At 25.9% G+C, this 12,565-nt stretch overlaps 2 protein-coding genes across 4 annotated transcripts in view; both read right to left on the minus strand.

The window, feature by feature from the left end:
- LOC119679685 overlaps nucleotides 1-12,565 on the minus strand; it is a 131,752-nt gene that overhangs the window by 18,522 nt on the left and 100,665 nt on the right. The gene's annotated exons all lie outside the window — the stretch shown is intronic.
- LOC119679698 lies at nucleotides 396-3,687 on the minus strand. The gene is made up of 2 exons (XM_038092191.1): nucleotides 3,408-3,687; nucleotides 396-622 (listed from the first exon to the last, which is right to left on the minus strand). The coding sequence occupies exons 1-2, from the start codon at nucleotides 3,594-3,596 to the stop codon at nucleotides 431-433; spliced, it is 381 nt and encodes a 126-aa protein (XP_037948119.1). The 5' UTR covers nucleotides 3,597-3,687; the 3' UTR covers nucleotides 396-430.

The following is a 12,565-nucleotide window of genomic DNA, read 5'->3' on the forward strand; positions in this document are numbered from 1 at the left end:
TTCTAGACTTTATTTACAAAGCTTTAAGGGGCTTTAAGTAATCAATAGTAATACTGGTACAATAGGATCCTTCTGGCCGCAGTACCGTCTGTTGGGCGATTGTGCGCTTAAACTTTTAATAATAATAAATAATCTATTTAGAAAAATCTCATCCGAAGAAATTTTCAACGTACCGGAAAATGTCCTACTTCTATGATATCGAAAATCGACCCTCCACTCATTTTTCAATTTATTAAGTAAAGACATCAACTATTTTACTATATTTAACTTAACCCTTTACTGTACTTACTTTTAAAGAAAACACCATGTACATACTATATATGTTAACAATTTGCTTAATTTATTTACATAGTATACTTAACTAAATCAACAAATACTTTAAGGTACTTCAATTATTTTTGATAAACGTTATGTTATATAAATAAAGAGACTACAAGTCCAAACCGTACATTACAATTTTTAGAGAGGTCTCATTGTGGTCAGAAGATGTATGACTTATCCGTATTTGTGTGAAATTATGACCGACTCCTCCACTCATTATTTTTGCTGTAACACCACTGACGTCATCGTAGTCTTTATCAAATATTTGAATTGCCACAATTGTGTAATCATTACTCAGTGACTGAAAAAAAAAAATAAAAGTGTTCTTTTATGTTATCAATTTAAACATAAATCTCTTCAAGCATTTAATTTATTATTTACTTACTAAAAATACTTAATTATATTTAATTTATTTGCCTTTACGATAATATAAGTACTTAGTGTTTAAACGACTTATGACTATTAGTATACTACACAAAAACATTGTAAGGGTCCCATTGCTTTACCTAATCCATCTATAAATATCTGAAACATACATTATGTTTTGTAATTTTAGTAATGAAATCGCTTAGAACAATAAAAATAGCTCTAAGTGGGTTCTTATTTATATCACAAGTTATTACCCTTCATGAAAGTTATTTTTAATTCGTTGGGACATAACATTTCACTAGCCTGAGTTTGCGAAATGTAGACATTATTCTGATCATAATACAATTATCAGAAATCGGAATAACTTCGAGAAGAGTTCTTTTCGTCTGATTTGATAAAATAATGTCAACACAATTTGTTCTGGACTCAGCTCTGCTACTGTGAAATTAGAACTCACTCTTTTGCGCAGTAAATCCTACTAAGTTTATCTAATATTCACTCGATTTATCCATCAACTACTCAGTTCAGATAAGACTAGTATGTCAATGTATATCAATACCTTAGCATTTATCGGCTGTCTTGAACCAACTAGGTCGCCTCCGAATAATACATATGTTATATACCATGTTTGAAGCTAAAAATTAAAGTTATTACAGTATAAGTATGTTGATGTAGTTTTTTTTTTACATTTGCTAGTGTTCGTTAATTAGCCCAAAGACAATTACTACTTGAAGATCTAATCTCCGTTCAGTTTGAAGCATATTTATTTTTTTATATCAAGTGATAATTCTTCAATGCAGATAGACACCTACTAATGTTCAGGAGTATTTTTATTTTACCTTATCATTACACGAAAGTAGTGGCATCACTATACAATAAAGTGACCTGAACCCAATCACTTTGGTCTACGTGGATCATCTTTCTTCAGTTTGCTGACGTAATCGCTAGATTACTAGATGAAAAAATCAGTAGATACAGACCATTAGACCTTAGGTAGTAGAAAATATGTTATATGTATAAATGTATAAGGCTTTATTGTGCTTTAATTTGTATGTGGTGCAATATAGATTAGAAAATTCCAATTATTTTGATGTGAAAAGTCTATGGATACTGAACAGTTAAATCAAGTGAAGACTTAATTTCTGTTACATTTCTATTTAACTTAGTTTCTGTCATTTAATTCTCAAATTTAATAGTTAAATTTGGTTCCATTATACTCTACATCTAACAAAGCTCCTAAAAACGTATGATTAAAATATAGTTAAAATACAGCTAGTGAGCTTGAATATATTATATGTGAATGTAGATAAAAATCGTTACCAGTTCTATACTACACTAATGACATATAAATGAACTTATCTAATTGTATCTGCTTACGATACATAATCATTTATTGATAAAAATTTTTAAATTTAATTTAATTATAAGATTTGATGTCGATTTTATACATATACACGGAGTGAGAGGTTTTTGATATGGATCTTAAAAGTGTGTGAAAAACTGATTAAAAATATATTTTCATTAAGTCATTAATGCAAAAATAGATGGGATTGAAAGTAAAAAATATTTTATACCAATGTTCAATGGAATCACTTCACTATATATAGCTGTATACCAATCTAATGGTTTACATATTACCTCCCAGTGTTAACTAAAGTTTACGTCTTATCTTTTTCAGACCATCAAACTAATATGTCATTTTCATAAAATAAACAATATCTTTAACACCTGCACTATTGTGAAGAAGGAAGACTATCAAATACTTTTGGTTCTTCTACCAAGGGCTGAACTGTGCAAATGAGAAAATGAATAACAATTTTCTCTCTGTCTTTTAATTCACAACCATAACGGATACTTCCAATTGATCGATAGGTCTAACAAAGAGAAAGTATCTCGGCACAACGGTAATTGAGTTGAACTGCAATTAGTAAACAAGTCTAATCAGTTGAAGAGTTTTCCTCCATTTATATGGGAATCCTGGCATACTTATAAATGAACATTTCATTTTATTTTTGATATACGATTATTTATAATATTTTTACAGCTACCAGTTATATTAGTTTACGAGTTATAATATTATTGTTCATTTGTTTATGTTAGTATTATCTAATATAAACAGATTGAAATTCACTATCAGTAGTAATCTAAGTAATATAAGTAATCTAAAAATTTATAAAACCAATACTTTCTAATAAAGTTTTGATATATTGTATAGAAATGTTTTTATTTAAATTTTTATTTAAATATTATTTTAAAAAAATTACTGTTATCTTGAATGAACAATAGCAAAGGCATTAAACACTTAAAAATTTTTTTCTTTTTGATATAATGTTTCACACTCTATTAATTAATGAATTCTAATCAAAACAACTGAAACACGTCTCATTATTTAAAACTCTTTTTGTTTACATATTCAACAGTTATCATAGATAAATAATTTATCGCATCTACATTGTCTTTAATCAACCATAGCTGACACAAAATTTTCACTTAACACCAGAAACTAATTAAGTTTTCAAGCAACTCGTTGTAACAACTCGCTGTCTAGAATTGTTTTTATACCACCATACTAACTAGAAGTTAGTATATATAAAATGAATACATGTGCTTCACTTATCTTAATATCAAAAAAAAAATTTTAAAGTGTTTACACAAAATTTTGTACAATTAATATCTCAATATTGAAAATCAGTATTGAATTACACTTTTTTACTCACATCGTTTGGATAATAAAACTCGACAGAACCATCTTCACTTCTCAATTTTATTTCACTCTCAAATATGGGCGACGCATATTTGTTAACAGTTCCCCAATTAAAAATCTCAGCCCCGATATTATGTGTAATCGCCAAACAAATAAGTAACGCAAAGAAAAACCACTCGCTCTTCCCAACAATCACTGCCATTCTCACTAGTACTCAAATCGGAACTAATCGTAACAAAAAATAACGAGTCATCGACAATGAATTTAGCATTATTTGAAGTACATTGCTTGTTTTTTTTCATTTTCAATATATATATTTTTGTTCCGCACTTAACTATTTTGTTTAAAATATTGCTGTCAACCACAAGAAACTTGAATAAACTGTGCCGAATTTTTATATAAGCCAATTTGACTGTCGTGCTCCACTTTCTGATAAGTATTCGTACATATTTAGGCAACCTATCAATTTCTAACTTCAACATTTTATCTACTCAATAATAATAATAGCGGTATTTGTCTTAATATAAATTCAAATAAAAAATAAAGGAAATTACCTTTCACTTTTAATGTTTTTGAGAGTTCATTAACAAAACATTATCATATCGTAAAGTATATTAGAACTAATAGTTGTGTGGCAGTACTCGTTTAGTATACAAATATTCACCAGCTAGAGCAAATTTTTGAGCAAATATACGAAACAACTTTATATACTTTGTACCATACATATTTTTGACACATGTTTATATACAGACATAACATATACAGGATATACATATCTATGCCAATAGTAACTAAAAATATCACTTCAATCAAAACATCAATCCATACATTTTTGGAAACAATAATTAGAATCAATATTGGTATTCTAATATTAAATTTTAAAGGGAACACATACCTAATGTAGTGTAAAACACACACGATTGAATGTATTGATATCACCAACTTATATTACACCAGGAATCCAATCTATATAATGGATTTTCCATCTTTACAATTATTAAATATTATGTGATTAAATCTGGAAGTTTTTTAAATTAAACAGAAAGATGTATTAGGTGTAGAAAAATTTATTTTCTATTATGAAGGTATGAAATATAATTGACCTATAATGACCAATACATAATACATATTCACAAATTTTATTTTTAGTAATGAAATCTAAGAAACTAATTCCTTATAAACAAACAAATTGAAAAATATTAAAGAAGTATAAAATGTATAAAAAAAATAAAAAATGATTTATGAAGTTAATTACTAGTGAATATATATTCTCTCAGGGTAGAGTCTTTAATACTTCCAGTAATCTAAATAGATTTAGTCTAGTTATTATATTCTAAATTATAAAACAAAGTATAAATTAAAAGCATATAATGCTTAGACTAAAAAGAAAATATATTTATATGTATATATATATATATATATATATTAGTTCCTAGCCAGTTTATATACAAGTATATAATAAAACAATAATCTTTATTAATTAACATATAATCATATACGGTCTTAGTCGAAGAATACGATGCAAATATATGCTTCTATTGTGTGAAGAATATAATATGTTTATAAATATTTATAAAAGAAATATAAAGATTTCTTTTTTTTTAAAAAATTTTTTATAATTAACATGTTTTTTATATAAATATTTATAAAAGAAATATAAAGATATCATTTGTTTTTTGTTTTTTAGAATTATTTTATGTATATAAGAATTATGTATTATAATAATAATATATAATAAAAATATATAATATAAAATTTTATATAATACTGTTCATATTATGTATACATTACGAAAAATCTTCGATGCTTGTGGTACTCTACACCGTTATTAACCAGTACTCTCTTTTTTACTATTACCTATATAATTTTATAGAGTTTTATACAATTATTTATATTTAAATAATTTTGAAAAAAATATTTATAAACATAAAATTAGAGTTTTAGAATATATTTAACAATATTATTCTTTACAGCAAATATTCTTAAATACAAAAAATTTTCACAATATACGAGTATCACAGAAAACCATTTACTAGATATTTTAGAATATATTTCACAATTTTTTTATTTGCTTTAGTATCTGTTATTAAAAGTAACTACTAGATTACTGAGATTAAAACCGGTTTTTAATACTCTTTTCAAATAATAAGGTCAATTCTCAGGATTAAAATTTTGGAAGGGGCGTTTAGTCGATTAAACAGTTGAACTAATACATGTACAAAATCTTTTTTCATTTTTTCTTCCTTCTGCTTTGCTTTCAGAATATCACTTTTGAATCTAGTTTATGTGTATGAACTTCATCTAGTGTGCCCTTAAGTAAAAATTAATTCACCAAAATTAATTCTCAAAAACGAATCCTATTTATTCAGACAATTTTTTATGTATTTTGCTATATATATAACTATAGGCTCTATTCTAACCGAACTTGTTCTGCAACTCCGTCAATTTAGTTATATTATATAACTTATATAAAAATAAGTTTTATTAATTAAGTTTTATTGATTTTTATTATATTTTAATATGACTAACAACGTCTTAAATAATTTTTTTGTGTAAATTTTTTATTTATAATAAGAAATTTATAAATTTAAATTGTTTCGGGTATAAATTTTTATAATAGTCTATAAAATGTTCAATTCCATAATATTTTTTAAATATTTATTGAAATTAATTTTATAGTATTTATTTTTTATTTCAATTATGTTTATACTAATTTTAAAATATTTTAGATAGTAATGTTTTGTCTATAACACTTTTTATAATAGTCAATAAAATATTTATTAGAATAGAATAATTCTTTTTAAATATATGCTAAATAAATTTTATGGTATTTATTTACCAACCTAAATTAGGCTCGTAGACTTTCCTTTCGCCCACATTTTTTATTATATTTTTGAGATTTATTGTTTAAATTAGAAAGCAAAGCTATTGAGATATATAGTCTGTTAAGATAATAAAACTCTATGGGTATAGTTTTTATATTTTGTTCAAACAACTTTATTTACTATAACAATTGCTGAAATATAGCTTAAAACGTTGTCACTACAACTGACTTAATTTGTTTATCAAATAATAGTGTTTTATGATTTCGTTATCAATAAACTAATTTCAGTTAATATTGCGAACCAAAAATAAAGTCACTTATATCAACAAAATTCATTGACAATAAAAAAAACAGATGATAACAACAATAACGCAATAAATAAAATATACTTGAATGAAATATTTTGATATGGAAGCTTATATGTAAATAATATGAAGAAATGAGGTCATTATACATCAACTCAAAATATTGAACAGGTTGATTCACAAGTACTGAATATATTTGTTTCCATATGATTTTATTCTTAATGAGTATTTTTCGAAAGAACTTCATCTTTGTTTACTAAATACTTAATCGTAAATTAATTAATGTAAGTATTGTCGTAATTTTAGACTTTAATAAAAAATTAAAATAAAATTATTTTTAATTTATTGAAAAAATTTATACCCTTCATAAGCAATTAAAATTCTAATTAAAGTATTAACAGATTTATCTTTTTTATTAGAAATACAACTATATTTAGCAACAATTTTGTTCATTTATTTATTGAACTTATTTATAAAATTTATTAAATTACAATTAATACAAAATTTCTTCAGATAAGTTTCATGTATAAAGTCTCCAGAATCGCAAAATAAAATAAAAAAGCATTAACGAATTAAAGTAGGCTCGATCAACTGTAAGACAACTATGCTAGTACATGAACCAAACCTAATCTTTAGACTTACATTTCTTATCAACCAGACAGAGCTATCAACTTTCAAAAATAATGACATAATTAAGTTTATAGACTTGTCAGATTGATATGCTTTTACTTATATGGGGGAGTCGTACATATTTTCTTTAACGTTGTCCATACTAAGTCTTTATACTAGTTTTTGATGTGCTCTTAACCTAGTGTATAGAAATATTAATGCGTGTTATCACAACAAGCCATCATTTTTAATAAATAATAACTACTAAATAAGCTTTTAGTGCCAACCCGTCACTAAAACCCAACTTAAGCTGATCCAAAACATCAAACATTTCTCTTAGACTGATTGAAAATTGGACCTTTACTGGTTTTGCGAATTTTTTTTTTATGGTGACTATCGACAGGTCCTTCTCGAACTTGTAATTTTAGCTTCGTAAACAGGAGAATCACATGGACCTATATGCTAGGACTGCATGCTGGATCTTTTACTTTTGTTGAGATTTTTAAAGACGTTGTGACATCGCAAAACAAATAGTAATTTAATAAACTATATAACATAAACACATCAGATAATCACGTAGATCATTAAATACTCATAACTAAGTATTTAATGGATAACAAAATATTGTGGCAAAGAACTGTTTTGGAACTATTCGCAGGCCTTTTTCAAATTCTAAACTTTGTTTGCTTTTTGTATAGAATATAAATATTAGTAATTAATTAGTAATATCTTTTGGAAAAGTCATTTATGTACAGTTGTTGTATTTCTATGAAAAAAATAACTGTATCTAAAGTTATACAAATTAAAAACATTTGGGAAACATAACCTCATTCTCAACAATAATTGAATTTATTTACAGACAAATAGAATTAAACTTTATACCATATTTCCACTGCTTACTAAGTTACTTAAGTTTAAAGTTACTCAAAGTTGGCGTTTCCATTGGTATTTTAAAGATTCATAAACTGTGAGATTACAAGATTTACGAATCATATATATTAAGTATGTATTTGATCAAGTAAAATCAAATAAAATTCGCTTAGCATGCAAACAAGATTAAGAACTTAATATACCATTTTCATATTGGTGTCAAGTCAATACAAGTGTTTTCTGCAAACTGTCTATACTAGCAGATAGATAACAGATATATTGCTAAGGTATTGTTGCAATTTAGTTGAGTGTGAAGGTTAAACAAGTATATTTTTGAAACTGCCAATACCTAAAGATAGATAAGAGATGTATTCGTAATTCATTATTTCAATTGGCTTTGATAATAAGAACAAAGTGGATTTTCACATTGACATTAATAAACAGGTGAAGTCCCACAATAACAATTGTATTAAAACGTGTCTTGGAAATTCAGGCATAATATATTATAGATTTCCTTATAAATATAAATAAATTTTACTTAACATATTTCGTGATCGTTCAGACATTTCATATTGATATTATTCAGAGAATTTTAACAAAAATATGTTTAAAATAGAACTAAAGCGATCGGTAAGATAGTCTCGTAATAATAATGATTTAGTAATAATTTTACTTATCAAAAGAAATTCTTAAAACTGTGAGTCTGTTTCCTGTTTATACTTGAAGGTACTATAATTATTATGTATTAAAAATTATAAAAAATTCTACTTAAAACACAAAAAGAATAAAATAAAACCATTGTTTTCTCATAGGCAGTCATAAATTTTTTATTAAAATTAAATGATTATATATCATACGAAAATATATATAGTCGTATATGACCGCCTAAGTAGCAATAGGTTTTTATCTATCTATAATATATATATCATATCAACTATGCTTAAGTATGTATCACAACATTATATTTAGTAGTTTGGTACTATTAAACTAGTAATATGTTTTTATAATACACTAAGCACACACCTCTATCTATAACATCCTCTTTATACAGACTTGAAATCACATATATACCATACATTAAAATATGTACATCTCACCTTATTCCCAATCATTGTACAAATAAGCGCCTAGTGGAATTTATGGTATATAACAAAAATAATTATATTTCTATACATTTATTATTCAAAATTGATATCAATATCTAAATCGATCCTTTAGAAATTTTTTCAAGAAAATATTTCATATTAATTATTGAAACAATGTACATCTTTAATACAAATTTTTATATATATTCAAACACTTTAAATATATTATAGTATATTATCAAAGATTATAAATTAAATTTTTATTTTTTTCATTTCAGTTAATATCTTTTAAAGATGGTAAAGTTGGTGTTAATTTTGGTGGTTATCATGCAGAAGCTGGATTAGGTGGCATCTTAACTGGTAATCCAGCTCACGGTGGCTTATCTGCTTCAGCTGGCACACCATGGGGACCACAAGCTGCTGCTGGATTACAAGGAAACCTTAATGGTATGTCAAATTATTATAAAATAAAATGATTAAATATTACAAATAGATTGCAATGAGCTATTGCCATCATTCTGTAAATTTAAGTTAGTAACGTCATGCCCTTAAAGTTATTGCAACTCATTTAATCGACTTTATTTTATATAAGCCATATGATATTGTTCTTTCTCATCATTTTCTATATATTCTGTTATTTATGGTGTAGTTGAATTTTTACCGCTTGTACTTTATAAGTTCAACAGATATCGCAGCACTCTCTCGAATTTTTCTATTTCTAATTCTTTTGTTGCTTTTTTTATTATAAACTATTTCCTTAAAGCGTAGTTCTTACATAAAGGTAACAGGATATTTAACTCCTTTTTTTTGTTTTTTTGCTTGTTATCCTGATTACAATAGAATAAGTTCTTCATATATTTTCCTTACATTTACAGGGCAATTCTGGCAATTCTAGCGAAAGGCCGTTTGAAAGGTCATTCGTATTTTGGCAGCGGTCTTTTCCAAGATTGGAAGCTCTTTTCGGTCTTCTAAAGGCCGGTTCTGTTATTGAGCAGATCTTTCGATTATCAGCTAAGATTTTATTGGTGTTTTTCGTGTATAAACTTTTTTTTTATATTAAATAAAAAATATAAAATTTGGAATAAAATTAATAATTAATTAATTAATTAAAATGTGTAAATATGGCACAAATATTTTTTACTTCATTTTTAATATGACACAAACGTAAATGAATTGATATACTATACTGTCTTCATAAAAATTTTAAAATGTGTATTTTTAATATTTACATATTATGTATAAATTTTTTTATTTATTTAAATTTTAATATATATTTAATTCATTAATTTGTTTATTTATTTAAATATATTTAAGCTATAATTTTAAAACTAATGATTTTTTTGTCACTACCGTTTTCAATGCAGCAATAACTGTTACCACTTCTTTTATTAAATAAGTTAAATTCAGTAAATAGTTATTTATGAAAAAATAATTACAATAAATATATAAACATATTCTATGGTTTTCCATCTCATTTGTTATCAATTATTTTCTTACATGCGGTAACAACTAGTAGCTGTTTTTCACCCCGGACAAAACAGCTCTTTACCACGACTTACAGTTAGTTAGTTTGTTGTGGTTTAGGGACGAACGAATCTTCAATTAGCTAAGAAAGCCGTTTTGAATCCACAAATCCTCGTAAAAATAGGTAGAAAAGAAATGATCAAACTAGAACCACAAATTACAAATGATAAAACTTTTTTCAAAAGCCTTTTGTGCCAGAATAGCAAAAATTTTACAAACAGTCTTTCAGTGGATCTTACAAAGGTCTTACGATAGACTTTTAACGATTCTCTCAGAATTGCTCTGTCAGATCAGTGTTTAATAAAATTAATTATTTGTTAAGTGTATATCTATTGTATTTAGTTATGTATAATATTTTCCTTTTATAAAAAAACAAAGTAATATGTGCTGTGGTATTTTTATTTTATGACGTCATCGTGGTCACATTGCAATGCAGTAGTATTATTCTCTCTGTTGTTAAAAAAGTTGTGTTATTTCCACGGTTGCCACTTGAAAATTTATTCCTGTACCAAAATTGGTTTAAAAAGGTACCATTTCTGTAAAAAAATGTTCTGTGTTTTTCATAGTGTTATAAATGAACAAAATATAAAATAGTGGAAAGTTGCATTTATAAAAAAAATTAATTGGAAATATCCACAATAAGGTGGGTCGTCAAAAATGTACCATTTTTTGAACATGAGTACCAAACGAAAAAAAAAAGTACCAATTTTGGTACTAAAGTACCATAAGTGGCAACCGTGGTTATTTCTATTATCAAAAGAGCAAAAAAAAAAAATTTAATGCGTCACTTACGTCTCTATTTAGCTAGTGCTGAAAACTAACGTCTCCACAACACAAGCTCCTCCTATCTTAGCTCTAAATACAATTTACGATAACTATAGGGTTTATATCCATATCCAGCATATGTGGTGTGTATAGACGTCAATCAGTTGCTGCTGCTACAGCAGCATTAAGCTTTGGCTGCAATTGCAGCAGCAGCGACTAACTGACATCTCGTACGGATAAAAATTATGATGCTGGTTAAAATGTGGCGAGAAGAACTTGTGTAACATATATCGATGTGCACTAACAAACAAAATGAGAACTATAATTTTATAATGCACATTATAATTACAATCACATGATCGATATTTTTACCACATAAAAGATGGACCGAAGACTCACCAAATTTCAAATACTATTTAGTTAAATCTGTCGAAAATAATAATCGAACACTATTACTTGCATGGGTAATTATTTGACCCATGACAATCGATTGACTGTTTTCTTATTGAATATATAGATTTAAAATCATAATAATTAATTTTTTTATAATTAATATAGAAATGAAATATAAAAAATAGATATATGTATATAGAATATAGACATATAGTAATATGTGCAGGATGATATTTATACATTTATGACGTCATCATCTCGCCTTAAAAGTAATAGGCTATACCAAGAAAGTAGAATCTTCATCTGTAAGTAAGTCATCAGTACATCTTTGGTGTTTGGTTGTATCGCTTTTAGTAAAGCAGGTAAATCCACCTTTGATATTGAAATATTGACACGTTTAAAAACATAACCTTATAGATTCTATCCTGACATACCTGACATATTCAAAATTCCCCGATATATCAGAAACAGTCTTAGAGATCTTTATATTATAACCATCTCCAAGCAAATAAGGATTAGCGCATATAAATTATTGAGACTTGTACACGATTTCAAAGCGTGTTAGCAATGAAAGTTATATTTATATTTTACTAGGTTTCAGTTAATACAATACAAATGCTACTTTTTTCTTGTTCGACGTTGATATTATGTTCTTATATTTATGTTTCATTATTTGTGTATTAAAACACATATGAGTCTATTTAAAAAAAAAACAATCCTAACTTTTCCAAATATTTTTAATAAAGAGGTTTTTCGCACAGTAATTAACAACAACAATTACAAAAATTAATTTTTT

The sequence above is a fragment of the Teleopsis dalmanni genome, chromosome 2, assembly GCF_002237135.1.
Source record: "Teleopsis dalmanni isolate 2A chromosome 2, ASM223713v2, whole genome shotgun sequence".
Taxonomy (NCBI): domain Eukaryota; kingdom Metazoa; phylum Arthropoda; class Insecta; order Diptera; family Diopsidae; genus Teleopsis; species Teleopsis dalmanni.

What these genes read in the sequence shown, in the direction of transcription:
- LOC119679698 (XM_038092191.1), bottom strand. Translation starts at nt 3,596, where the DNA reads ATGGCAGTGATTGTTGGGAAGAGCGAGTGGTTTTTCTTTGCGTTACTT. An exon ending in AGTTTTATTATCCAAACGAT is followed by an intron (nt 623 to 3,407) that starts GTGAGTAAAAAA and finishes TTTTTTTTTCAG; the next exon opens with TCACTGAGTAATGATTACAC.